General features: G+C 37.6%; 1 protein-coding gene across 1 annotated transcript; it reads right to left on the bottom strand.

The window, feature by feature from the left end:
* Nucleotides 1–4,787: 4,787 nt before the first annotated feature.
* nhlrc2 (NHL repeat containing 2) lies at nt 4,788–27,088 on the bottom strand. Its single transcript, XM_079851121.1, has 11 exons — nt 26,907–27,088; nt 26,322–26,474; nt 20,962–21,417; nt 19,278–19,399; nt 18,994–19,123; nt 15,410–15,494; nt 14,699–14,930; nt 12,862–12,984; nt 11,785–11,994; nt 11,473–11,701; nt 4,788–6,223 (listed from the first exon to the last, which is right to left on the bottom strand). Exons 1-11 carry the CDS (start codon nt 27,067–27,069, stop codon nt 5,967–5,969), a joined length of 2,160 nt encoding a protein of 719 aa, XP_079707247.1. The 5' UTR covers nt 27,070–27,088; the 3' UTR covers nt 4,788–5,966.
* Nucleotides 27,089–27,136: the final 48 nt, after the last annotated feature.

Genomic DNA, 27,136 nt, shown 5'->3' on the forward strand with positions numbered 1-27,136 from the left:
CGCATAAAAAGTTTTACATTTTTAACGTTAGTTGAAAACGGTGTCGTGTAGCCTAAACAGCCCTTTAGTTTTCATTGTGTTCAGTTGCTGTTCCTTGGACCTATAGATTGGTAGGTTTAGGTATGTAAGGTGGGAGGAGTTGGATTTTATCCGACTCCTCCCCCCGGATTTTATGCTCTGCAGTGAGGACCATCTCAATTAAGTCGCTAGCTCTTTTGTTTGCCCTGTGTTTATGCTTGAGCTTCCGTTTACCATAACTGATGTGTTCGTTGATGAATATTATATGTGAATAAAAGCCTAAATTAAATCTGTTCAGTGTATAAAGCAATCGTGTCTCTTCAGAAAATTCTGACTAAACCAGTTTTATGATCTCTTTATGAACTTTCTGAAGCATCAAAGTAGTAGTTGCATGGAATGTCAATGGAGGAAAAGAAATCTCCCAGATCTCATTAAAAATATCTTTGTTTATTTTTCAAAGATGAACGAAAGTCTTACAGGTTTGGAATGACACGAGGGTGAGTAAATGATGACAGAATTAACCCTTTAAATCTTGCATTATGGATTATGTGTCTTTTATAGTCTACTGGTTCCAGACAAACCCTTGAGGAAGCCTGTTTGATTTTACTCCACAGCTGTCTGTCAGTGCATATGCTTCACACTCCATATGTTTCATGCTTTCCATACGTTTACGCTCCTGGCAAATATCATAGATCAAAACAGCATCTGTCCTCCCCTCTTCTTAATGGATGGAAGGTTCAAAGGGTCATTATCTGAAAAAACAGCACGCTCTGATCTCAGGCTGTTAACCTCAGAAAACATGTTGTTCATTCTATGAGCTTCATGTATGCAAACATAAACATGACTGCAGCTGAAAGTTCAATGTGTTCACTACGAGGTGCGTTATTCAATGGTTAGAGCTCTAGAAGTGTAGCGTTCCCCCCCAGACAGACATAGCTCCATTAACTTTTGGCTATTTCCCCAGTTAACTCAACATCTGGTGGAATTTTCATGATAAGGTAGTTCACCTAACATTAATGTGAGAGCATGTATAAGACTTTTTGAAAGATGTCTCAGTGTATTTTCTGTCCATATAATGAAAGGTTCAGTTGGACCCCATGCACTGACTGTCATTGTATGGATACAAACATTCTTTAAAAGATCTTCTTTTGCGTTCCATGGGAAAAAAGAAAGAAAGTCATTGAAGTTTGCAATTACATGAGGGTGAGTAAATGCTGACAGAATTTTTCATTTTTGGGTGAACTATCCCTTTAAGCATGACACAAGCATGTGCTTCAGTCTACATGGGAATCAGCCACTTACTGACGCTCTTCAATGTCATTTAGCAAACTCCATCATATAGATTAATACTGACACTTCTTTCATGGTTAATGAGAGCTCTACACTACATTAAACACTAGAGTAGTGTTTTCCCATGCGCAACTAAGGGTCTCTTCGGTGGTTGATGTAATTTAAAGGTGATTTGTAGCGCATTACCATGTGGTTTCTACGTGTTGTCCCTCCGTCAATGTAAATCTGTAGCTGTCTCCCAAATGCACTGAAAAAAGTGTGTAATTTTTTTTTATTGATTTTAGTAAACTAAACGCAATTTACTGTGTTTATCCAACTGATAAACCAACGTAGTCCAACGTATTTAAATTTGACAACATTTTTATTACGTGTTTTCGTTTAAAAACGCTCTCTGTCCACACCATAGACTGTAAAGGTCCACACTCGCGTCTTCAGGCATTTTTCAAAAGTTTCTCATCCACACTGAAACGTCAGAAAACGCTAAATTCACCTTACTGCGCATGCGTAACTCACAAAAGATCACTGAGATGATACAGACGGAAAAACAAATAATAAAGTTATCGCGCAATTATTCTGGAAGGATGCATTTAATACATTTAGCTAAATATCTCACCATTCACTGATGCGTCCAGTTACATGTCTGGTCTAAAACGCTGATCTCATGTATTGCCTCAGGACAGCATCTTTGCAAGGCTGTGATATGAAGAGTGTGCAAAGTAACATTTTAGCAACTGTGTGAAAGTGAATGGCACATAACAGGCACAATACCAATATAAACATGAATAGGATATCTATTGGTACAATGACTTAACATGCATCGTTTTCAAAAACCTCAGTTTTGACAGTCCACACTACAACGCGAAAACAGCGTTTTCAAATGTATTCACTTTGGAGAGCTTTTTCTAAAAAGCTTCATTTTCATTAAAAAAATGTATTAGTGTGGACAAGGCCAAGTTATCTAAACTTTTGAGAGCAAGTAAAACTCCAAAAAGAACATCAAGATTTGTTTACAGTGTACTACACACATTCACTTTTACTATGAACTGAACTATGTAGGCTACCTTACCATTGTCACGTACACTCTCCATCTTCAACAGTCCAGTCATCTATAGTCAAAATCTACATATCCCAGCATCCCTCCTGTTTATCACCTGCACTGAAGATAAAACCTTTGTTTGGTCTCAACTATGGACAGCAGACTAGGCTACACCCTACTTTGTGTGTGTGTGTGTGTGTGTGTGTGTGTGTGCGAGTGTTATGAAGCAACGAGAATACTTTTTGTGTGCAAAAAACAAAAATAACGAATTTATTCAAAGATTTCTTCTCTTCTGTGTCAGTCTCCAACGCTGTTCACGTTGTAAATAGTGCAGCGCTTCCGGATTGTGTTGCCAACTGAACGGCTAGAGAAAATGTGTAAGATTTTACATGAGCTAACAACATTTGGTGTGTGCTTTCAAACGTAAAAATGACTGAAGCAAGAGTCAACCAGGGTTAATAGTCCTGTCATGGAATCATAACTGGACCTGAAAGACTTGTATGGGCGTTTTACAGACTGACATTTCTGTCAACCAACACTCACAGTATCACCAGATCTAAAAACTGAGGCCTTGAGTTAATGTTGTTGTCTCTCTCAATCACCCATGGCATTCTCCAGATTATTTCAGTGCTGTTGGCAATGAGAATTCTGCTTTTTTCCCCTCCCAAAAACGTTGTGAAGAATGTCTTTAAAAAATAAAACATAAATTCCATTGGTATTTGCATGTGTGTAATCATCTCAAGTGTGCAAATGCTCTTTCGCTGCTGCTGGGAGCTGTTGTGATAAAGGCAGATGTGTCAAAAAGCAGCTGTCTGATTGACTGCCTGTTAAATTCTAATGTTTTATTTGTTATTTACGCTTCTGTTAATCCTGCATATGGACTCGGGCTCTGATTCGTAATGTGCTTTCTGGTTAAATATTAGCCTGTTGTGTCGTAATGGGCGCTGCAGCTTCTCTGGGGGATTCTTGTGAGTGGAAATGAACATTTTGATAGGGTTCAGTGTTTGCTGAGAGATTACGAGGATCACATTCAACAGCACAAAGCATATATTTTCACAGCTCAGCTTTATTTGTAATTGCTGAGAACATTAAGCCAAGGAAATGGAGCGTGGTGGCAATACTGGTTTCAGACAGCCAAACACTCCAGTGAATGGAGCACATGGTTATCAGGTGTATGCGTGTGGACCATTACTGAAATAGTAACACTTTACATTACGGCTAATGAATTAAGTACACTCAGTACGGGTACAAATTGTAATCACTGAATACAAATTACATTGAAAATAGTAGTTAACCTTACTTTTAGCCTTTTCTAGTTTATCACTTAGATTTGGATAGGATAATATTTTACTATAGTGATATAAAAATGCAAAGATAATTTTCTTTTTGAAAATTTGTCATCAACAACGTGAAGTACATTAAACATTACATTACATCAGGGTTTCCCAAACTGGGGTTTGTGAAGGAACTGCAGGGGTTTCTTAAGTTGATGAAAAGGAAACCATAAAAATGTAAAATTTTAATATAAAAACATAAAAGAAAAAAGATTAAATATTTTTTTATTTGTTATGCTTGTGACAAAAAACTGTGTGAGTGTACTCATGAAATCATGATTGAGTATTTTAAAACTTACAATTATATCATTTTTTGGAACCGGATTACGTTTTCCAGATTACATATAATCAGTTACTGCACTACATTTGTTACAAAAAAAGTTAATTATAAATAAACAATGTCCTTTTGAACTTTCTATTAATCAAATAATCCTGCAAAAATGTAAAAAAAAAAAAAAAAAAAAGTTTTGAACATTGATAATAAGAAATGTTTTTTGAGCATCAAATCATTGTATTAGAATGATTTCTGAAGGATCGTGTGACACTGAAGACTGAAGTAATGATGCTGAAAATTAATTTGAATATATAGGCCTATATTAAAATTAAAAGAGACTACTCTCAAAAACATTAAAACACCTTACCAACTCCAAACTTGTGAACAGCAGTGTATTCTGAACCAAAAATATAGTTTTACAGCATTTGATGTATTAAATGTATAATTTTCTATTGTTAAATTAATGTATACTGAACAAATGAATTAACGATGAACAGTAGCATATTTATAAATATATATAAAATATATATATATATATATATGTGCTCAATGTTAGTTCATGACTCCTAATGCTTTATGTTAATAAATCAAACCTTATACGAAAGTGTCACTGAAAAAAAGTGTAACATGTACCATGAAACATTGTCATTTGTCATTCATAATGAATGCATTGGTCCTTGAGTGTAGTGAAGAGGATATGAAAACGCTGAACACAAAATGCTGGGAAAATAAACTTTATTAGACCACTGCATCCAATTAATCCGTTAAAGTGCAGAATTTGGCGGTTGTATAAAAGAGCTACCCTCAGAAGGGAGAAAGATGCATTTTGTTTATAATATTAAATAATTTAAGGGCAGGAACTGCCACAGGAAAAGCAAGCAAAAACAGAAACAGAACAATTTTAGTGGCCATTTCTAAACAGTCTAGAAGAATCACGTGGTCTGATTCACGCTCACACTCTCCAAGTGCATGATCTGCAAGCACATGATCTATGATGTATCAGCCAGCTTTATGAATACATTGCAGATCCATTGTTAATGCTTAACAGCACCGAGAGGCTATCATTTCAGAAAACATTAATATGTAGATGTAAATGCCTCATGATTCCATTTAGCAAAAGACTGAACACTGAAATTAATGTTACCGCACATAATTCATTCATATAAAGTGTATTGCTCATCGTGAAGGCACTTAAGCCTGGTAAACAATAATAAATAATGGCAATAAAAATAGGATTAAGTCTGACTGCCATTTACAAAACTTCCTTACAGTATCATATGGCTAAGAAAAATAAAAACAGTGTGGGAAAAAAGGTAGTAAGAATAATATTATCAGCCAAACCAACCATGAAGGGCTGTCGGAGCAGCTGACAGGCTACATTTTTACACTACACTGCATAATTTCGAATATTATTGTGTGAGAGCATGTGACTGAGTGAATGAAGATGGCTGATAATGATATCAGGCTATTTAACGAAGGCATTACACAAGCTTAATCATGTGAAACACCCCTAGCAGAACCACAAAATATATTGCTGATGAGAGCTAGGCACTTTGTATAATATTTGTCAAGATTTAACAGTCAGATCCTGACTCTGCAATTAGCACTTGCGATCCATCATTAGCGTGATGACAAGCCTGTGTGAGGTCGGATTACTACAGTATGTGTTAGCCACAGGAAGTGATTAGAATGTTAATGGGATATTCACCTAAAAATCACTCACTCACCCTCATGTCGTTCTGTCTTTCTTTTGCGGAACACCAAAGAAGAACAGAAAGTGGAAAAACAGTTTTAGTCCATAATAGGAATGTCAGTGGGGTCCAAAACAACCCCATTGGACCCCATTGACTTTCAATGTGTAGGCATTAAAAAAAAGAAAAAATTGTGTTCCACAGAAGGAGGATATAAAGTCATGCAGGTTTAGAATGGCATGAGGGTGAGTAAATGACAAGATTTTCATTTTTGGTTGAATTATCACTTTAAATATGCCCAAAGAACCATGTGCACGCCTGTTTTAAAAGGCATGCTTGAGCGTCACAGCAACAGAACCTTCCTGGGATGTGGAAGCGATCAGAAGAGGTTGTCTAAAGGACACTGCCTTCATCATACAAGCCCCACCCTTAGAAAGGCAGTAGTAGACCCAGGCGTCGAGTCTCAGCGTTGGGTCTGGGGATGCGGGGGTGACTGGGATGGATAAGACAATCGAAATGGGTTCAGAGAGATCACCGATGCTCCCCGTCACAGCTCGCCCTTCCAGTAACCACTCATTACCTGCCGAGGAAAACAACATTTAACGTTTGACATTTCTGGCTGATGTTTGTTTGAAAGGCATTGGCTCCTGAAGTACCATGTGTTTGGGTGTCAAATAACACATATACACCTGCCAAGGCAATGAATATTTCATCAAATATATCATCTCCCTCTTGATAGGGACTTTCATATATGTGGTCAAAGGAAATGCCTTTAGTTAATGGTTCTGCACTGCAGCGTGTACCAGGTGTGTGTCACTGGCCTTGAATCAAGGGCAGGCCACTAAGACAAGTGCCAGATAGAATTAGGACAGTGTCCAATCAAATGATCCCCAGTGAGAGCTAAAACAGGAGAGGACGCGAGCAAAGACCCAGAGAACTGAGTTTATGCAATATCGGCCACCTGGAGGTGCAGATAAGTATCACATACATTGTATATTGTATGTTAATTTTCATTAAAAATATAAAAAATACTACCATTAAGAGTTTGGGTCGGGGTTCATTTATTTTTATCACAAATTAAGTAAAAACAGCAATACTGTGAATTATTACCATTTTAAAAAAACAAAACACTTTTCACAAGATGTAAAATAAGTATTTGATGTCCCCAGAGTGTGTATGTGAAGTTTCAGCCCAAAATACCCCACAGATATTTTTATATAGCATGTTCAAATTGTCACTTTTTGAGGGTGAGCAAAAACGCACTGTTTTGTGTCCGTTCCTTTAAATGCAAATGAGCTGCTGCTCCCAGCACAGGGGGCGGAGTTTCAAGAGCATGCATGGACATGCACTGAAAATTTCAAAAACTTTTAGCCTTTTATGTTGAAACCGGATTCAGACAATGATGGAGAGACTCAAGAAGAAGTGACTGACAACATGTAGATTGCAACAGGACATTTCTGAAGGGTTAGTTGATGAAATTATGTAGCTTATGTGTAGTTATCTTCTAGTCATTTATTAGCATTTTCTGTCATGATAATCTATAAATCGCGTTCCGGGGGCGGGGTTTATGTAAATGTTAGGGTTTGTGATGTCACTAACCCGGGAGGAATCTCGTGCAGTCCCTACCAGCCGTTTGTTGTAGTCCTTAAAAAGCAATTTCTGTCAAGGAAAATATCTCCCTTTGCCTTGAACTTTGAGCGTTGTAACTTTGTAGATGTTGTTTATGCTCAAACAGCAACATTACACACTAACTAAAGTTATAAAAGTGAAATCATAATCAACCACCCCTTTAATATTTTAATATAATTTTAAAATGTAATTTATTCCTGAATTTTCAGCATCATTACTCCAGTCTTCAGTGTCACATGATTCTTCAGAAATCAGTCTAATATGCTGATTTGGTGCTCAAGAAACATTTCTCATTATCATCAATGTTGCTTAATATTTTTGCGAAAACCGTGATACATTATTTTCAGGATTCTTTGTTCAAAAAGACAGCAAATATTTGAAATAGAAATCGTTTGTATCGTTATAAATGTCTGTTTCTTTTGATCAATTTAATCAGTCATTTTTATGTCACCCTTGATGGCACTTTCCCCCAGTCTCCATTAATTTCTGACCCTGCTGATATAACTATTTACATAATGATAATATTTTTCCAAGAAAACAAGAATTCAATTCACACGTGTATTTACATATAACACACAAAACAATTAACACTGCTAACTAATACACACGCAAAGCCACCCACAAACAAGCACTCGTGGTAATGTGGTGCATAATTACAGTCAATCAATCAAAGTCAGACAAAACTATTCCCATTTCTGAGAATTTTACGCCCACAGACAGTCAGGCTTTTTTTGGGGTCCTAATGGGTATCTTTGTACTAATTATGCAGCGTCGCCCCCCCGGGACTTTTTGCCACTTCAACTATGACCACTTTCGTAAACTAATTAGGTCCTTGTTTATTGGATGGTAAAACGTTCTGGTGCAGAGCGGAGACAAACAACCAGAGTGATGAGCAGAAGTCGTCTCTGGTGACTGAGCTGATTATCAATCGCGGAAGATGTGCGTTCGGAAGGGATTGATGTTTTTGTGAAGAAGAACTGAGAGAAAAGACAACAGGAAAGACAAATGTTGCAGCAGACGGACAGAGTGAGGCAGAAATGATGATGCTAAAAAAAGAGAAAGAGAGAGAGATAGGAAGGGTAAGATAGAATGAAGGGATGACCGTGTGTTGGGATGCATAGAGGAATTGTTTATTTATCCTTGGATCGTCTCCCAGTACGGCCAGCTGGTCCCTGAAGCCTGCTGAAAATGTGTGAACACAGCAATCCAGCAAACAAAACACTACAGTTCACCCCACGGAGATGCCCCAGAGGAATAATATACAAGGTGCGAAAACCGCATGTAAATAAATGCGTTTTGCATAATATTGCTAGGGATTAAAATTGATAGCTATTAAAGATAAATTTGATTTTGTACTAGAGCTACACGATGTACCGAAAAAAAAAAGATATTGTGATATGGGCTGCGATTTAATTAAGTAAATACATGTGCTACCGGGTTCAAAATGAAGCATGTTATTTACACACGTGTAGTTTATGATAAAGTCTCAGTCTCAGAACGGCTTAGTTCATTTACTGTAAAACAAGCTATTCTGAGACACTGTGAGCTACACACATGCAAATGAACATTCAGTGCTTTTACTCTGAGGGTACATGTCAGAGATGTACTAAAAACGGAAAAGTTGTTCCTTTGTACAGACGACAGCGCTGTCAAAATGATTCCCATTCACATGGATCTGCAAAACGGTTAAAAATGCTGTATTATGCTGTCAGACTAGTAGTTGTCAATGTCACTTTGTAAAGAAACAATACGCACCTATTGCGTGCGTATTGTTTCCAATAACCAGATGATCCCACAGTAGCTGCACGGATCTCAAGCTGTCTGGTGGACATCTCGACATGGATGAAGGAACATCACCTGCAGCTCAAACTGGCAAAGACTGAGCTTCTCGTCCTCCCTGCCAATCCATCTCTACAGCACGACTTCACTATCCAGCTAGATTCATCATCAATCACCCCATCAAGTTCAGCTCTCTCCTACTTTCACTCGCTCCTACGAGCCTACATCCCTACCAGAAGCCTACAATCGGTCAACGGGCGACGTCTTGTGGTTCCATCACAGAAAGCCACACAATCACTTTCCAGAACATTCTCATTCACAGTTCCATGCTGGTGGAACGCTCTCCCCACCCTCATCCGGAATGCAGAATCCCTGACAACTTTCAAAAGACAGCTGAAAACCCATCTCTTCCGTGAGCACTTAACCTCATAAAAGAATAAAATAAAATAAAACTCTCCTTTTTCTTTTAAATCCTCGCTTATCGGGCTTATGCTACTCTGAACAATGCCTGAACTTCGCATTTTGAGCACTTCTTGCGTTGTTTCTTGCCTCTTCACGATGACTCGCTTAATTTAGTCCTAATTTGTAAGTCGCTTTGGACAAAAGCATTTGCTAAATGACTAAATGTAAATGTAAAAATGTAAATGTATTGTAACGATTACATTCTTTCTGTCTGCACCTGTTCTTGTTAGTCCTAATTAGTTTAATCTTCCTCCACCTGTGCCTGTTTAGTTCCCTCATTCACCTTGTGTATTTATACTCCCTGTTCTGTTCAGTCCCTTGTCGGTTCTCATTAATGTTAGTTGTGGTTGTGTCTGTCCTGCTTGAACTAATCAAGTAAAGTTTGTGTTTACCCTGATCTTCGTCTCGTGCCTTCAACTACCACTACAGCGTTACACCTATAGACTAAACACACAATATGCATGCGCATGACGTCACCGTTTTAAAAAACTTGCACTTTGAAACCTGTTTTCAACAGTTTGTCTTTTTAGGCACCCAAAACTCCATTGTTGTGTAAATGAATGGCCAAAACGCGTAATTTTTTTCTCATTTTTAGTTAAAAATGGGGTCGTGTAAGGGGGGAGTGTACCTGTTTATTTGCAGGCAACCTGTCAAAATAAAAGCTTAATGGTAAACTATTTGAAAATGAAGATGTGATTATATTTATTATTTAAATATATTTAATAATAGTCACAATAAAATCATAATAATAAATAAAAAATTTGGTTACACTGAATTGTTCAAAAACAGTGTGAATGTGGCCTATGATTTTTTTTAATGATTTTTTTTAATTACGATTTCACTTTTCTAACTTTAGTTAGAGTGTAATGTTGCTGTTTGAGCATAAACAACATCTGCAAAGTTACGACGCTCAACGTTCAAAGCAAAGGGAGATATATTCTTAGATATAAGAAATAGCTTTTTAAGGAGTACAACAAACGGCTGGTAGGGACTGCACGACATTCCTCCCGGGTTAGTGACATCACTAACCCTAAAATTTATATAAACCCCGCCCCCTGGATTCGGGAACACGATTTATAGATTATGCTAATCAATGACTGGAAGATAACTACACATAAGCTACATTAAATTCATCAACTGACCATTCAGAAATGTTCTCTACATGTTGTCACTTCTTCTTGAGTCTCTCCATCTTTGTCTGACTCCAGTTTGAACATAAAACACTAAAAGTTTTTGACATTTTCAGTGCGTGTCTGTGTGAGGTAATCGGAGCTGCTAACACAAGCTCTTGAAGCTCCGCCCTCAGCAGCTCATTTGCATTTAAAGGGACAGATGGTGCGTTTTTGCTCACCACAGAGATTTATTTTACATCTTGTGAAAAGGGCATTATACCACCCCTTTAACTCTATGGTTTGATTTGATTCTTGTAAATAGTAAACCCAAGTATGAATGAACACAATTTTTTCAAGTTGTTGTTCAGCCCTAAAAGGTTATTGCACCCCAATCATTAATTCTTTCCAAACAGCGCTATTTAAAGGAGAAGTTCACTTTTAAAATGAAAATTCTGTCATCATATACTCACCCTCATGTTGTTTCAAAGCTGTATGAATTTCTTTCTTATGCTGAACAGAAAGGAAGATATTTAGAAGAATATCAGTAACCAGACAGTTTTTGGGTCCCAATGACTTCCATAGTAGGAAAAAAATATACTATGGAAGTCATTGGGACCCAAAAACTGTCTGGTTACTGATATTCTTCTAAATATCTTCCTTTCTGTTCAGCATAAGAAAGAAATTCATACAGCTTTGAAACAACATGAGGGTGAGTATATGATGACAGAATTTTCATTTTAAAAGCGAACTTCTCCTTTAAGTCACCTGGTGAAACTTCCTGTATTTTTTCATATTGCAGAAAAACTAAATATATTTTTTTCCAATATCATGCAGGCCTATTTTGTACCTTCTGCAGAAAGGCTCCAGAAACTAGGGGCTTCTTCGGTCAGCTTAGTCCCAGTCGGTAGCGCCAATTTCAGCAAAAGAGTGACTGACTGGCCTGAAGAAACTGTGATTGATGGCATGGTAAGAACTGGGGCTGATTTGGGAAGCTTGGGAAGCTTTTTGACAGCAGGCGTGTTGCTGGTAGCAGTTGTGAGGATAGAATCAACCTCTAGTTTCCCTACAATGGGAAACTGGTGCAAAAAGTTAGAGAAAACAATAAGAAAATTATTAAGAAGGACAACTGTCAAATGACAACCCACATATGGAAACTCACCAAAGAGACCGTTTTGGTCTCCAGGTCAAGGACTTTGATGTGATGGTTGTTGGTGTCTGCCACATATAGCAGTTTTCCTCCCTCACCCACACATAGGCCTCCGGGTTCGTTGAAGCTGGACTCCAGAAAGCCTGGGCCAATCCCGTTCCCAGCCTCCCCTGTGCCTGCCAGCAATCTGCACTGCTTAGTCTTTGGATCCACCTCTTTGATCTGCAACAGAGAAGCTCTTTGACCATTGGTAGTTTAACTAGGTGTTTGCCCATTTAAAAACTTTTCATGCAACATTTCATGACAATATGTATTGTACAACATGTTCTGCAAGTTGCTTTATTAACTGTTTTTTTAAAGAGTGGCATGATTCCCAAATAAAAAGTGGAAGAAGAGAGAAAAAAAACAAAAAAAAAAAACAGGGATGATGCACAAAATAATTCCCTTTTTTATCAAATGTATTGTTTAAAAAGTTGAAGCTGTCTTTCATTAAAACCAATGACACGTAGTTTGATATTTTATTTAATCCAATAACATTCATTTTTAAAATGCTGCTTAAGTGCTGCTTAAATATATATTGGGGCCACTGCACTACAGTTTAATTCATTTATGCAAATAAATCCTGAATAATTAAAGGGTAAGTTTACCCAAAAATTAAAATTGTCATTAATTACTCACCCTTATATCGTTCCAAACCCGTAAGACTTTTGTTCATCTTCAGAACACTGAAATCTGAGAGCTGAAATTTATGAAATCAATGGAATCCCTCCATTGACAGTCTATGCAACTACCACTTTCAAGCCCCAGAAAGGTAGTAAAGACATCATAAAAGTAATCCATGTGACCCCAGTGGTTTAACCTCAATTTTATGAAGCAACACAAGTGCTTTGTTTGCATAAAACCCCCCATAATTTACCACTTTATTTACAAAATATTACGCTCCAGGGTGAATGACATGAGGGTGAGTAATTAATGACAGAATTTTCAGTTACCTATAAACTAATTAAGTATAAAAATATCACCTAGGCCAACAATATTGTGTACACACACACACACACACACGTTTGTGTGTCCGAAGCAAAGACTGACCTTGTGATTGTAAGAATCTGCGACATAGAGGAGGCTGCTGTCCTCATTCCAGGACACTCCTAATGGATGTTGCAGTTTTGCATCTATGCCCTTCCCATCAACGTCCCCAAATGCAAACAGGTTCTGCTCAACATAAAGAAAACACGATCTTAAAGGGCCATGCGTGATTTCTTGTCTGCTTACCCATGAGAACAACGTTACGCTTTGATGCAAAGTTGTGAGAACGTATAAATTATTCTTTTCTGTTTATTTACTCAATCACAGCGCTGTGGTGGTCTAATGCACAAAATAAGTCACTGAACATCACAAGGGGGAAAAAAAAGCTCATTAATCCAGTGACCAAATATGGTGAAACCCAATCCGTTCTCATTTTCTGACTGACTCAAAGGAAATCTAGCAGATCTGAAAAATGTCTCGACTGCTCCGAGAAACGGAGAAAAATAGTTTCTCATTCAAATCGCCTAGGGTTCATTAAGTGATAAAAATTGCTCCACGACTTTATTTATTAAACGTCTCCCTGCATTACAGCAAGCGTTGGGATCTTGCAGTGCCAAACAAACTTGTTCAAAAAACTGCTTTATGCATGCAAATGTGACTTGCAATCAACTGTGATAATTTATGACCCCATAAAAATTCAACTCTCTCCATATGGTGTGATTTTCCTAAAGTGAACTGGATAAAAACACCCTCCTTCCCTTATAAAGCATGTGCGGGGAAGACAAATTGCTCAGAAGGGTTGAGAAATGATCTGATACTGATCAGAAGAAATAAAGGTCTGCTTGACCAAAGATCTGAGTCCTCCCAAAAAAACAGAAGTGCAACACGTTTAAACTTCTTTCTTTGTATCTGATTGTTTTAGAAGTCATTGCATTAACCTGGCAGCTTTTGCATTGTTCCACAAAACAAAAATTATGCATAAAGAAGTTCTAACTTGTAAATAGATAAGAGGTTTAAAACTTTATAATAAAAAAAAGGTTTATAAGCTTAAATCTACATGTAAACAACCTGTTTAAAATAACAACAAAAAATGTGTACAGGTTCTACTTGTTCTTAAACTAAAATGATTAAAAATAGTTGATGTTAATTGAAATAAACCTGAAATAAAATGTAAATATTAGATGAAAAACTTTACTAAACTAAAAGTTAAAGTACTAAAGTTACTAAAGTTAAAACTGAAATATAAAACAAATCACAGCAAAAACTAATAAAATTGACAAAAGTATATAACAAAATGATTTAAACCTAAACAAAAATTAAAACAAAAACCAAAAATATAAAATTAAAAGTTAATTTAAATTATTAATTAACACTATAATACTTTATAAACAATACTACAATAACATTGATATCTATTATACTAGATGTCATGTAGCATTAATATTATTAAAATCACTTGAATCTATTAAAGTCCCCCTGTGGTGAAAATCAAGCTTTTAAATGTTGTTTATATGTCTATGTGGTGTTTTTAATATGCTTTAAGACAAACCATGTGCAAATTCACAAGTCAACACCATTGCTGAGTATTTTCTCTGAGTCTCAAAGACGTCACAAAACTATCTTGTAACCAATCACGTCAACGATTGGATCTCTGAGCTGGTGTAAGTGAGTGGAGGCGGGGCTAATTTGCATATTCATAGAACCGTGTATACTAAATGAGGCAAGGGTGTAGAGTTACATTCAAGCTATTTTAAGGCATGAATACCTTTTTTTTTTTTTTTTTTTTCTCAAGAAAAAAAAAAAACGTTTAAATTTGGTGCATAAATCATAAAAAGGATGAGAAACACTAATATTTAACATGTTAGAGAGTTGACCTGGAAACATGGCAGGTAGGGCTTACCATAGGGTCTCTCTCTCCCCCCACCACATGTTTGACTGCTCCGTCCTTCAGCGAAAGGCTACGAATAGTGCTGCTCTCACTGTCTGCGATGAAGAGACATTTCCAGGGCTCTGTTGGGGCAAGAGCCAGGCCTGACGGCTGGGCCAGTCCCGCTTTATGAGGGTACGAGTTATTTCTGTTCTCCTCATTCCCACTGCCCGCAAAGCACACACATGTTCCTTTTTTGCTGTCGCTGGAAAAGGCATTAGATAAAGATGGATAAGTCTGATTAAATGGAACAGTTATGTAGCTCTTAATTTGGCTGACTCTAAAAAAAAAAGCCGGAATTGTGATAAAATGGACAAAATATCCACAATTAGGAGTTAATAGCATGTAAGAGCAAAAACAAATGTTGCCAAAAAGTCTTAAACAAAATCATTATATTTAATAAAGTAGTTTCCCCCTACACATGTTCTTTATCAGAGATATTAAAGCTGTTATCAGTTCTCACAACGACTCTAAAAACGTCAAGGGAAATGTTACACTAGCAAACAGAACACAAAGTTAAGGGTTCACTTTTTTATCAGGACGATCAGAACGATTTCCGCCAACAGCGAACTGTGTGGCTGCCCAGAAAATGACATCACTTGGGCAGTCCCGTGGCCTCTTTACATGAATGTTGCCTTGTCTGTACAGAACTGACATGAGGAGTACACAGGGAGAAGAGCTCACCTCCCTTTGGGAAGCTTCCCGTCCTCCAGGAAGAGAGCCCAGATCTGATGCGTTCCTGCCATGGCTATCCACAATATATCACCACCTGCATAAACACAAACACACGGTATCAAAGAGTAAACATCTTAAGTTTTCTACAATATATTGATGTTGATTATCTTGCTAAACATAACAGAACAAATTCTTAGTCAAGTGTGTATGAAACAAGGGTAAACAAGATTTCAATCTCAAACACGCACAAATTTCACATTTGATCCATTTGGGCTTCATGAAGATCACTTTATTAGATCTCATCAATGCATGCATGGTCATTCCGAATTGTAAATGAGTGCATATATTTATATAAAGTAATATATGGTGTCTGATGTAGGGGAGCGACTCAACCACCTGCCTCAGAGATGTGTCCCATTACTCCTTTTAAAGCAATAAACGGAACAACTCCATATTTGTGGCTAAATAAAAAACTATTTGGACTGTGAAAAAGTATTATATCATATTATATCAGTGCAATATTTTATTTGAACTTAATAATTGTTAATAAAGAAGCCTAAAGTTGATTACAGAACACAAAAATATTTCTATTTATTTATTGCAATATTATAAATAATATATAACAAATATTTGTTGTTTATTTTTAGTTATGTTAAAAGTAAATAAATAGACTATACAATTACTAATAATAAATAAATTAATAATTATACAAATAAAAAGGTAACATTTTGTCCAACATGTGTGCCTCATTTTACTGACCTTTTGTGGAAAAAGAACAAAATGTGACCCTATTTTTGTATCTTATTCATGGAAAAAAAAGTGGAAAAAGACAAAGTACCGAAATGATTTAAAGCACTGGAAATAGAAAAGAGTGACCTGTACCGATAAATCGACATTTGAAATCAGTTTAAGAATTGTGTGGAGGGGCACTAATACTCGAGAGCATTGCAATGCATTTTCGCTTAGAGGAATCAGAAATGAAGGGCTCTGTACTTGTGTCTAACAATAGACCTCTAATGGTACTGCGCTTATCAGGGACAATTTCTTTGCTGGGCTGGAGCATAACTACACGCATTCATGAAAGAGTTGAGCCAGAGGGAAAGAAACAGTGAGGGAAAGAGAAATTGAGAAGGTTTGACATGGAGAGGAAGGGACCAGAACTCTCCTCTTCATGCTGGATTTTCAAAGGGATCGGAGATGGATAGAAACAGTAAAAACAGAGAATGAGCCAAAGTGGATCAAATCTGATAAAAGACAAAGACGTTCTGCAGGATTTCAACATTACAATAAAACTTCAAGGAGGAAAAGGAGGAAAACAGGCAAATGCAAATTGCAAAATGCAAATTTAGCTAGATGGTTAAAGGAGAACTCCGATCAATTTTAACATTGAGCTAATTTTTTTGTAAATTTGGAGTGCTGTCAGTACAGAGAACAACGACAAAAATCGGTGTTGCCTACACCATGTTATCCTCTTTTTAAAATTTGCACCCTGTTGACTTCAATGGGGCAAGTACTAAACCTGCTTTTAGCCTCTTAACATCCTTGATGTGTCATTACAAGTGCACAGCCAATGTGAGTGATTCCTTCAGAGTGAACACGGTGAATCTGACTGCAGTAGATGTGAAAGATATGAATAAAAATGAAGTTAATTCGTCCAGCGCTCATACCTGTATTTACATCCTGTTTTCGGTCGAAGTCCATAGTAGTCGATTGTTGAGTTCTCCACTGTTGCTTAGCTACCTATGATCACGCGCGTGAACTCGACAATCGACTACTATGGACTTCGACCGAAAACAGGAAATAAATACAGGTATGTGCGCTGGCCGAATTAACTTCATTTGTATTCATATCTTTCACATCTACTGCAGTCAGATTCACCGTGTTCACTCAGAAGGAATCACTCACATTGGCTGTGCACTTGTAATGACACATCAAGGATGTTAAGAGGCTAAAAGCAGGTTTAAAACTTGCCCCATTGAAGTCAACAGGGTGCAAATTTTAAAAAGAGGATAACACGGTGTAGGCAACACCGATTTTTGTTGTTGTTCTCTGTATTGACAGCACTCCAAATTTACAAAAAAATAAAATTGACCGGAGTTCTCCTTTAAGGAAACAATATGAAGTGGCAAATATAAAATATTACAGTAGGTATTGGTTTGTACTATACGAACAAATGCTTCAGATGATCTGAATCGGGGGGATATCATGTTGTTACCCTACTCTTGCACCAAAACATCTCTAAGTCTTCGAACACATCTGACCTGTGGGGACATTGGTTACACTTGATTTGACACTGCAAGGACGATCAGATGTCCCTCCTGTCTCCCTGTAGCTGTCTTTATTTCATGGACTAGTTTTTTTTACACTGAGAGTCATGTTATCTTTGTTAGTTTTATGCCAAACAGAGTAATATCATCTTCTGGTTTGTTTAGGAAAAATGCTATACATCCTAACCCTTGTCCCTGCCAGTGTCAGTTTCTGACCATAGCCATCGCTGATGTGTAAATGTAGGCGACCATATATTAATTTGATCAACTTTCTGGCGTCATTGATCTGGAACGAGGAGCACTTGCAGCTTAGTTATTAAATGGTCTTTTGGACTGGAGGAAGCTTTTATTCAAAAGAGGAAATATGACCACTTTAAATCAAACATTTAAATTGATTGCTGCATTAAATTACATAGGAAAGAAAGAAAAAGGAAAGGAAAAGTGATAGGCACAGGATACAGCCATATCGTGTTTTTTCAGTAGAAGAACCTGCAAGAAAATAGCCGATTGTTCAGGGAACGGACCTAATGCACACCGGGGACTCAATGAATGTGCTCCTAACACACACTGACTAAATCAGGCACACAACACACAGACCACTTTAAACGTCTCTTGGTCATCTAATGCTAATCACATCTATTTCTTCAGCAGTTTAATGGAACGATATGACTGAATAATGCACAGTGATTGAATAATGGCTTCAATGTAAAGTAATGTTTCAGAAGCATGTAAAATTAAATTGTCTAGACCTGTGGGACATCTTGCTCTGCATAAAGATATTACTGCAAAACAAAAAGAGGCAATCTGTGACAAAACAGTTTGTTAGAGGCACCATTTATCGAAACCACAGCCACATGAGTGCTTTCTGATCATATCTTTTTCTTTTTCTTTGGTGTTGTGGTTTAACTCAGGCAACACCACAACATTCAGCTCTGTGTCTCTGGTTAGCAACTGACAGACCACACAATTTACTTCAGGGCTGCTGCCAAACAACAAGAGGCCATTTTAGCAGAACAAAGATCTTTTTGCACCCCTCACCATACACACTTGTGAAAATCAAAGGCGAGCGTGGTATCTACAAAGCAAAGACTTCTGAGAACAACCTGATTAAAGAATCCAAGATCGACCAGACAGATAGCGAGAAGATGTGAAGAATATGTGAGAGGGAGAAAAAGGGATGTATAAAATGCTCCCGGCAGAATAATAAAACGCAGATTCACAAGATATTAAATTTTATGAGCAAGGTGAGGAAAAAAAAGGACAAAGTGACCCTTATTCTAAAGGAAGGAGCAGAGTATACTGGAAGAGGATGGCCAGTAAAAGTACCTGTGTTGCCAAGGGTAACATCCCAGGGAGAGCTGATTGGCTGTTGTGGTCCCAGTGCTCCGCCTTCTTTATCTGTGCCTTGCACACCAGTGCCGGCTAAGGTCGAGACTTTTCCTTCTGAAAGGTTGATCTGGAGAAGAAGAAGAAGAAAAAAAGTAAAATTCTATTGAGAACAGACACAAGCACTATCATGGCGAAGGCGCCTTTTTTTCCAAGCACCAATCAGAGTGAATTTGGGTTGGAGATGCCAGCAGAACTAGCTTGACCTGATTCCGCTGATTTACCTTTCTAACAAGGTGGTTCTCCGTGTCAGCCACATAGACCGTGTCTCCCTTTATGAACACCCCTTGTGGGGAGCTGAACTGTGCCTCAGACAAATTTCCATCTCGTCTCCCACTTGAGGGACCTAAAAAAAGGCAAAGATAAACCAGTCTAAAAGTAGACTAAAATAGCCTCAAAACATTCACCAAGGAGAAAAATAGCAGTCTTTCTATACTTAAAAATAGGGCTGCCATTGCCAACTGCCCCATACATTATGGAACCATCCAATATTTACGGCAATAGAATTGATTTTCACATTAAATGAATACAGGATGCCATTTGCACATTATTTTACACCAAACAGCTACAGAGAGTGTCCTTTTTCCAGCAAAGACATTCACAATTTTGCTTTAATATGTATCATTAAAAAGATTATGCATGGGACTGTTTATTAATTAAGAAATAAAATCACGTAAAAATATAACCCCACTAATTACATTACTGCTACTAAATCAAATACTATTTTTATTAATCAAAAGACACTATGTACAGACCCTTTCCAAAAAATTAGAATATCATGGAAAAGTTTATTTATTTCCATAATTCCATTCAAAACGTTAAACTTCCATAGATTATAGATTCAGGGCCCACAACTTAAACGATTTCAAGTATTTAGTTGTTTATTTGTACATAATTTGGGCTTCCAGCTCATAAAACCCACGAAAACAGGATTTCAAAAAATTTGAATATTACATGAAATCACACAGTAATTACACAGTGATACCATGGTCATTGAACCAGGTTTTGGTTATTTTGGCAGTGCGGGCCGGTGCAAATCCTGCTGGAAAATGAAGGAAGCATGAAGTGCTCTGAAAATGTCCTGGTAGACGGCTGCGTTGACTCTGGATTTAATAAAGCACAGTGGACCAAAGTCCTCTTTTCTGATGAGAGCAAATTTTGCATCTCATTTGGAAACCAAGGTCCCAGAGTCTGGAGGAAGAATGGAGAGGCACACAATCCAAGATGCTTGAAGTCCAGTGTGAAGTTTCCACAGTCTGTGTTGGTTTGGGGAGCCATGTCATCGGCTGGTGTTGGTCCACTGTGCTGTCCACTCAACGCAGCCGTCTACCAGGACATTTCCAGAGCACTTCATGCTTCCTTCAGCAGACAAGCTTTATGGAGATGCTTCCTTCATTTTTCAGCAGGATTTGCACCTGCCCACACTGCCAAAAGAACCAAAACCTGGTTCAATGACCATGGTGTCACTGTGTAATTACTGTGTGATTTCATGTAATATTCAAATTTTTTGAAATCCTGTTTTCGTGGGTTTTATGAGCTGGAAGCCCAAATTATGTACAAATAAACTTGAAATCATTTAAGTTGTGGGCCCTGAATCTATAATCTATGGGAGTTTAACGTTTTGAATGGAATTATGGAAATAAATAAACTTTTCCATGATATTCAAATTTTTTGGAAAGGGTCTGTATGTATTAATGTATGTAATGTATTCATATATTATACACTTTCATGTTTTTGAAATAAGTAATATGATTTAAAATGTAATTTATTCCTGTGATCAGTGTCACATGATCCTCCAAAAGAATTTTTGCAACAATTTAAGTCTTTATCATCACTTTTTGATCAATTTAATGCATCCTTGCTGAATTTGGTAACTCTGCTCAAAAAGTGTGTATTACCAGGTCTTACCCCCTACAGAGTGCAGCACCTGCCCAGTATTGGAGACCACCAAAACCCTGTGGTGTCCCGTGTCGGCAATAGCCAACCGCTTGCTACTGGGGTCCATGGCTATTTTCCCAGGGAAAGAGAGGATGGAGGGAGGTAGGGAGTCTCTATAAAGTCTGATTCCCACACCGTGGTCCTTGAGCAGCCCTTGTTCTCTGTAGTGCTTGAGGGCAGCAGCAGTGAAAAGGAAGAGCTGTTCTCGATGACCTTCACCCACCAGTGAGAAAAGCAGGTTTCCCCTGGGTCCCAGCAGCACCAGTGTGGGCCAGCAGGACACCTCCAGCTCCTGCCATAGACGAGCATCGCTGTCATTCACTACGGGATGGGTGATGTCATATCTCAACACCGCACTGCGTATGTTCTGCAGGATTTTCTCATTGGGGAATTTAGCCGAGTGCACACCTACGACAACCAGACCGTCTGCAGAGATGGAAAAGAAGAGAAATGCAATATACAGCATTTATAGAGGGTTTGATGCTGAATAGCAGCAGCTCACATTTAGAAAAATCTAAATCAAAATGGACAATTCTTATCTTATTATGGAATATTGTAGTGTTTATTATAAATAATGTATGCGTGCACTTCATTATTTTTTTAATATACATGTCCCCTCATAATCTTTAATCAAAATAACTTCCCCTCCCACTTGCAGCAACAGCTCTTCTCTGTGATGACAACCTGTCACTCACATGAGATCACAGTAATAGCAAACCACAACGATCCAATCAATTCCAAATGGACAAAATCATATCCTATATATTTTCTAGTTCGAAAAGCCATTTCACTCGAATATAAATCACAATAGAGAAGAAAAGACTTGTGAAGCAAGTGATCCTGACTTTAAAATAATAAAAATATTAAAAACTATACAAATTCAGACTGCTTTATCAGATAGCACTTGATACTCTCTTTAATGGGGATGAAAAAAAAAGACGTTTTTTTTCCCTACCAAAACCTGCTGGCCTTAGAAGACTTTTTATTAAAATGCCCTGAGGTACATTTAGGTTTCAAAGTTATTCTAAAAGGTCCTTTTAAGAGAACATTTATGAAATAATAAATGTTTAATCTGTTTAATCTATCTGTCTGGCCCTAAATCAAAAGGAAACTGTCTTTAATTTAATTATTTATAATTGGTTTTTGTGGACACTTTTTTTTTTTTTGATCATTCAAAGAAAATCTATTCAGGTTACACAAAGCTGTTCATTCTTATCTCATCAAACAATGCGTGGAAGCATGTTGCGTTGGTGTATGCTTCTGACACGTTTTATTCGAGTCCTTGAACACTGAAAATCTCAAAGAACCATCTTTTGTCTGAGTGTCAGCCCTCGACTATTTTCAACAGTACTAAACTTCACTCTTTGTGAGTCACAGTTCCTTCCTTTTAAAAACGTTCAATAAAAGAACAACAAAAGTCTATCAGGAACAAAATTGTCTGTTAAGGGGAGATGAAAATGGGATTTTACTTCATATAAAAGACCTCAATGTACTAAACATACTGCAACAATCACATTGTAAAACTCCCTCACATCCACTCTCCTGAAGGAAACTATGCAGAAATAATATCATATTAAAAAAAACAAAAACATAATATTATACATAATAACAAAAAACAAAAACATAAAACAAAAACATAATATTACGACAGATGACATAACTGAAGCGTGCACTTATAATAAACAGAATGTTATTGTGTGTTGTGGATGCTAATATAGTTTTTGTTATAATGGTCTTTATAGTTATTTTTCTTGGTGTGAATGGGCCTAAAAAGGTTAATTCACCCAAAAATGAAAATTCTGCCATCATTTACTAACCTAATGTCATTCTAAACCAAATAAAACTTTGATTGGAAATCCTAGATTTAATCTGTTCATCATTTAAATAGATCATAGCTCTTCACAAGACTTGGATTAAACTGCTTGATTCATGTTATGATGCCTTTCTGACCTTTTTAGATCTTGTCGAACTTTTAAATACTTTCATTGGAGGGACAGAACCGCTCAGATTTCATTAAAAAAAAGATGAACCAAAGATTTATGGGTTTTGAACAACAACATGAGGGTGAGTAACTGATGACAATTTTTATTTATGGGTGAGCCAAACCTTTAAAAGGTCAAGCCTTTAAAGGTCAAAACCTTTGGTGGAAGAAACCTTGACTAGTTATAAGCGGACTTCAGAAAATGAAATGCTACAAAAAAAAGTGAAGAGAATGTAGGCCCCTTTAAAGAAATGAGAGTATAAGAATCCCAGAGGTACACATCCTAACATGGGCTACTGCATGCAGAATGTTAAAACCAATCAAGGAAAACTCGGGGGTCTAGATTGAGAGCTCATGCAGCCCCCAGGCATCCCATTATAACCAATGCATTTCATTTCTCTGTTTGTTCCAGTCTCCTGCACTGCGCTATAGTCTGCGATCAATCCGCTTGACTTTGTCTAATTTAACAAAAATGTCAGCGGAACTTCTCCGCCTTGTCACTGGAAGTGACATTCCTCCATTCTGTGTCCCTGGGCTATGCAATGCCACCATTTAAGATTGAAGCAGATGGATGGTGGTTTTTAAATTCCGGTTCAGCCGTCCATTAGAAGATTAAAATTCATAGGCTCAGCATCAGAGACGGGAAGCAGACGCACGGGGGACGAGTGTCCCATTTCAGTATGCTTTTAGCCTTCTTCCCCTCTGCCTATAGATGCATTTGAAACATACCAAGCTTAGTTAAAATGTGATCAATGTTTTTCTGTAGTTTTCTCTTCATGTCTCCCCAGCTGATGTCCCCTCAGGGAAGAAAATGGATTGTATAACCAGCACTTCAACTTATGATAAGTATGAGAGTGAGATATGAGTGTAAACTATGGAAAATATGCAGGTCTCAACAACAAGGATTGCTCGGTTTCGGTGTGACTGAGTTCAGTTCCAACTTCCGACTGTTGTTTGCTCCATCAAACCAGTGCTGTGTTGTCATTATGACTTACAATTGTTGATAATGCATGTATTTTTAGACTTTATGTCCACACACACGTACTTGAAAGTTTTCTATATTTATATATCAGATTTTCACTCAACTCCTAAAAGTAGACAAAGAGAACCCAATCAAACAACTGAAACAAAATATTATACTTGGTCATTTATTTATTCAGAAAAATGATTCAATATTACATATCTGTGAGTGGCATTAGGTGAAATTAGGCTCCACCTGTTCTGGGATGTTTTCAGTCAATAGGATGATAATCAGGTGTCATTGTGCGCCCCGTTTTATTTAAAGAAGACGGATCTATAATACTGATCTTCACAAGACGTGTTTGTGGACGTGTTTCATGGCAAAACCCATCTCTATAGAGTTAGGACCTCACAAATCCACATTCAGACAGATACAAATGGAGGAAATACAAGACAATTGCTATCCTCCCCAGGAGTGGTCAACCAACAAAGATCACTCCAAAAGAAAGATGTGTAATGAGAAGTCACAAAGGATCCAGGGTAACTTCTAAGCAACAAAAGGCCTATCTCACGCTGGCCAATGTTAATGTTCATGAGTCCATGGCAGAGTTGCAAGGAAAAAGCCACTGCTCTCCAAACAACTCTGAACATTGCTGCCCGTCTGCAGTTTTCTCAAGATCATGTGGACAAGCCAGAGGGCTATTGGAAAAAAGTTTTGCGGACAGATGAGACAAAAATAGAACTTTTTGGTTTAAATAAGACGTGTTATGTTTGGTGAAAGAAAAACACTGCATTCCAGTATAAGAACTTTATCCCCTCTGTTAAACATGGTGGTGGTAGTAGTATTGTGGTTTGGGCCTGTTTTGCTGCATCTGGGCCAGGACGAATTGCCATCATTGATGAAACAATGAATTCTGAAATATGCCAGCGAATTCTAAAGGAAAATATCAGGACATCTGTCTGTGAACAGAAGCTCAATAGAAAGTGGTTCATGTAGCAAGAAAACGACCCCAGCCACACAAGTCGTTCTACCAAAGAATGGTTAAAGAAGAACCAACTTAATGTTTTTGAATGACCAAGTCAAAGTCCAGACCTTAAATAAACTGAGATGTTGTGGAAGGACCTGAAGCAAGCAGTTCATGTGAGGAAACCCACCAACATCCCAGAATTGAAGCTGCTCTGTACTGAGGAATGGGCTAAAATTCCTCCAAGTCTGATCAGCAGTTACTAGAAACATTTAGTTGTAGTTATCGCTGCACAAGGTGGTCACACCAGATACTGAAAGCAAGAGTTCACATGCTTTTGCCACTGACAGATATGTAAAACTGGATCCTTTTTCTCAATAAATAAATGAGTAATAAATCTATTTTTTCTAATCTGTATGATTGGGTTCTCGGTCTACTTTTAGGACTTGTGTGAAATAAAACAATAAATAGGGTTTTTTTTCCATTTTACGTTAAATGAAAAATATAAATATATTCTCCTGACGCATTTAAAATATGTTGCTGAAAATAAAATGCATTTTTGTGATGGTGCCTTTGAAAATACCGGCAAGGCAAAAACAAATCTAAACTGATTTATTGATAACCTCCCAGAACCAACAGTAGAATATGTGACTTGAATGGCAGGAGTAAAAACAAAGGCTCTGCGTAATAATAAAAGGCCACTGCTCTGTGATATAATCAGCAATAACCCTAATAATTAATGAGACACTGGGAGGAGGGGTAGGGAGGCATGTTCTGCTTCTGTAACAGAACAGCGGTAACAGAATGTACCAAAAGAAGTGCCAAGATGAGGTATGTGTGAGATATGCCAGTGAGTGGGCTGACGGCTGCCTGGCCAGTTGCCCCGGATGATCCCACAGAAGTGGCTACCGATGGGCTACTGACAGCTGGAGCTGATAGCACTGGACGCAGAGCTGCTATAATAAGCCACAGGCCAGTATGATGGTGTATCTATGTGAAACTCCCTGCCCTCGACTTGGTCTCTGGATATTTTAAGTCTCATATCCGATACAGTTAAGAGATAATGGGAATGTGTTGCTGCCGGACCAGAAGAAAATAGTTATCAAGCTCAAAAGGCTCTGACTTCTATCCCAGTGAACCCTAGGCACGATCTACTATGGGATATGTGTAAGGTCCAAAGGTAAACAGCTAAGAAACATTTATCTTGATTGGCTATTGACTGCGGCTTCATACTGTTAGATGTTTTTTGTTTACCTAATGATGTAATATACAGCATAATGACCATTGGAGTCAGGATAGATGTCATATTTAATTTTACGCTCTCTTTGTCTTTCATTGGTCAACAAACAGACTCCATCATAAACATCCTCGTTTACATTCATGCCAAAATTAAGCCCCTATGCCTAACAGCTCTGTTTATATACCTTCTATGGAGTAACTCTGCTCCAAATGGTGTAGATCAGGAAGTAGGTGCATGCAGTTTATGCAACAGTAGGTGAAGAAGTCAAGCACCACCACTTTGCCTGACAGTTCCTTCCTGAGTGACAGCGGCCTATCGGTGTTCAACCATTCCAGTCCTGCAGAATAACAATGGAATGGTTAGAGATTTTAAAAATTGTGAGTTTTAGATTCAGTGGTCCTAACTATATTATGTACATAAACTAGGACTGTCAACATAATTATATTGTTAAAAATATTAAGTCATAATAAGACCTCTTTGGAAACATACTGAGGACCCTAGTTACAAACCAATAGATGATCACTAATCTCGGATCTCTACCAGATATGCTACAGCTTTACCACTCATTGATTCAATACAATATTACACAGCAGTAAAGAGCAGACAACAGCTATTTGTAATTGGCTTGTCATGTTCCATGATGCAGGTCATTTATCTAACACCACAAATCGATCTATGACTGGGCTGAAGTTTTAAATCCACTCCCATAAGATACAAATACCGGTACTGTAAATACACTCATCACCACTGAGTTTTTACACTCTCTTACCATCTTCAAAATCCGGTATAATTAAATCTTCCTTCTCGTCTATTTTGTGCAAATACTGATGTACGAGATTTTCCTTCTCTTGTTGAGTTGTCGAGTCCTCTAAGGCACAATCTAGTTGGCTCTGAATGTTGAAAATATCTGTCAGCTTACTGTAAGACGCCATGACTCCCACAACAATAACATACCAGAGTTTATGCTCGGCACTTTCGACAAACATATCTCAACCATAT

Source organism: Squalius cephalus (genome assembly GCF_949319135.1).
Source record: "Squalius cephalus genome assembly, chromosome: 19".
Classification (NCBI taxonomy): Eukaryota; Metazoa; Chordata; class Actinopteri; order Cypriniformes; family Leuciscidae; genus Squalius; species Squalius cephalus.

Coding starts and splice junctions, on each gene's coding strand:
- nhlrc2 (XM_079851121.1), bottom strand. CDS start 27,069: ATGGCGTCTTACAGTAAGCTGACAGATATTTTCAACATTCAGAGCCAA. Junction 15,495..18,993: donor TGTTACCCTTGGCAACACAG/GTACTTTTACTG, acceptor GTGTTTATGCAG/GTGGTGATATATTGTGGATA. Junction 6,224..11,472: donor CTGGAGCCTTTCTGCAGAAG/GTACAAAATAGG, acceptor TTTCCTCGGCAG/GTAATGAGTGGTTACTGGAA.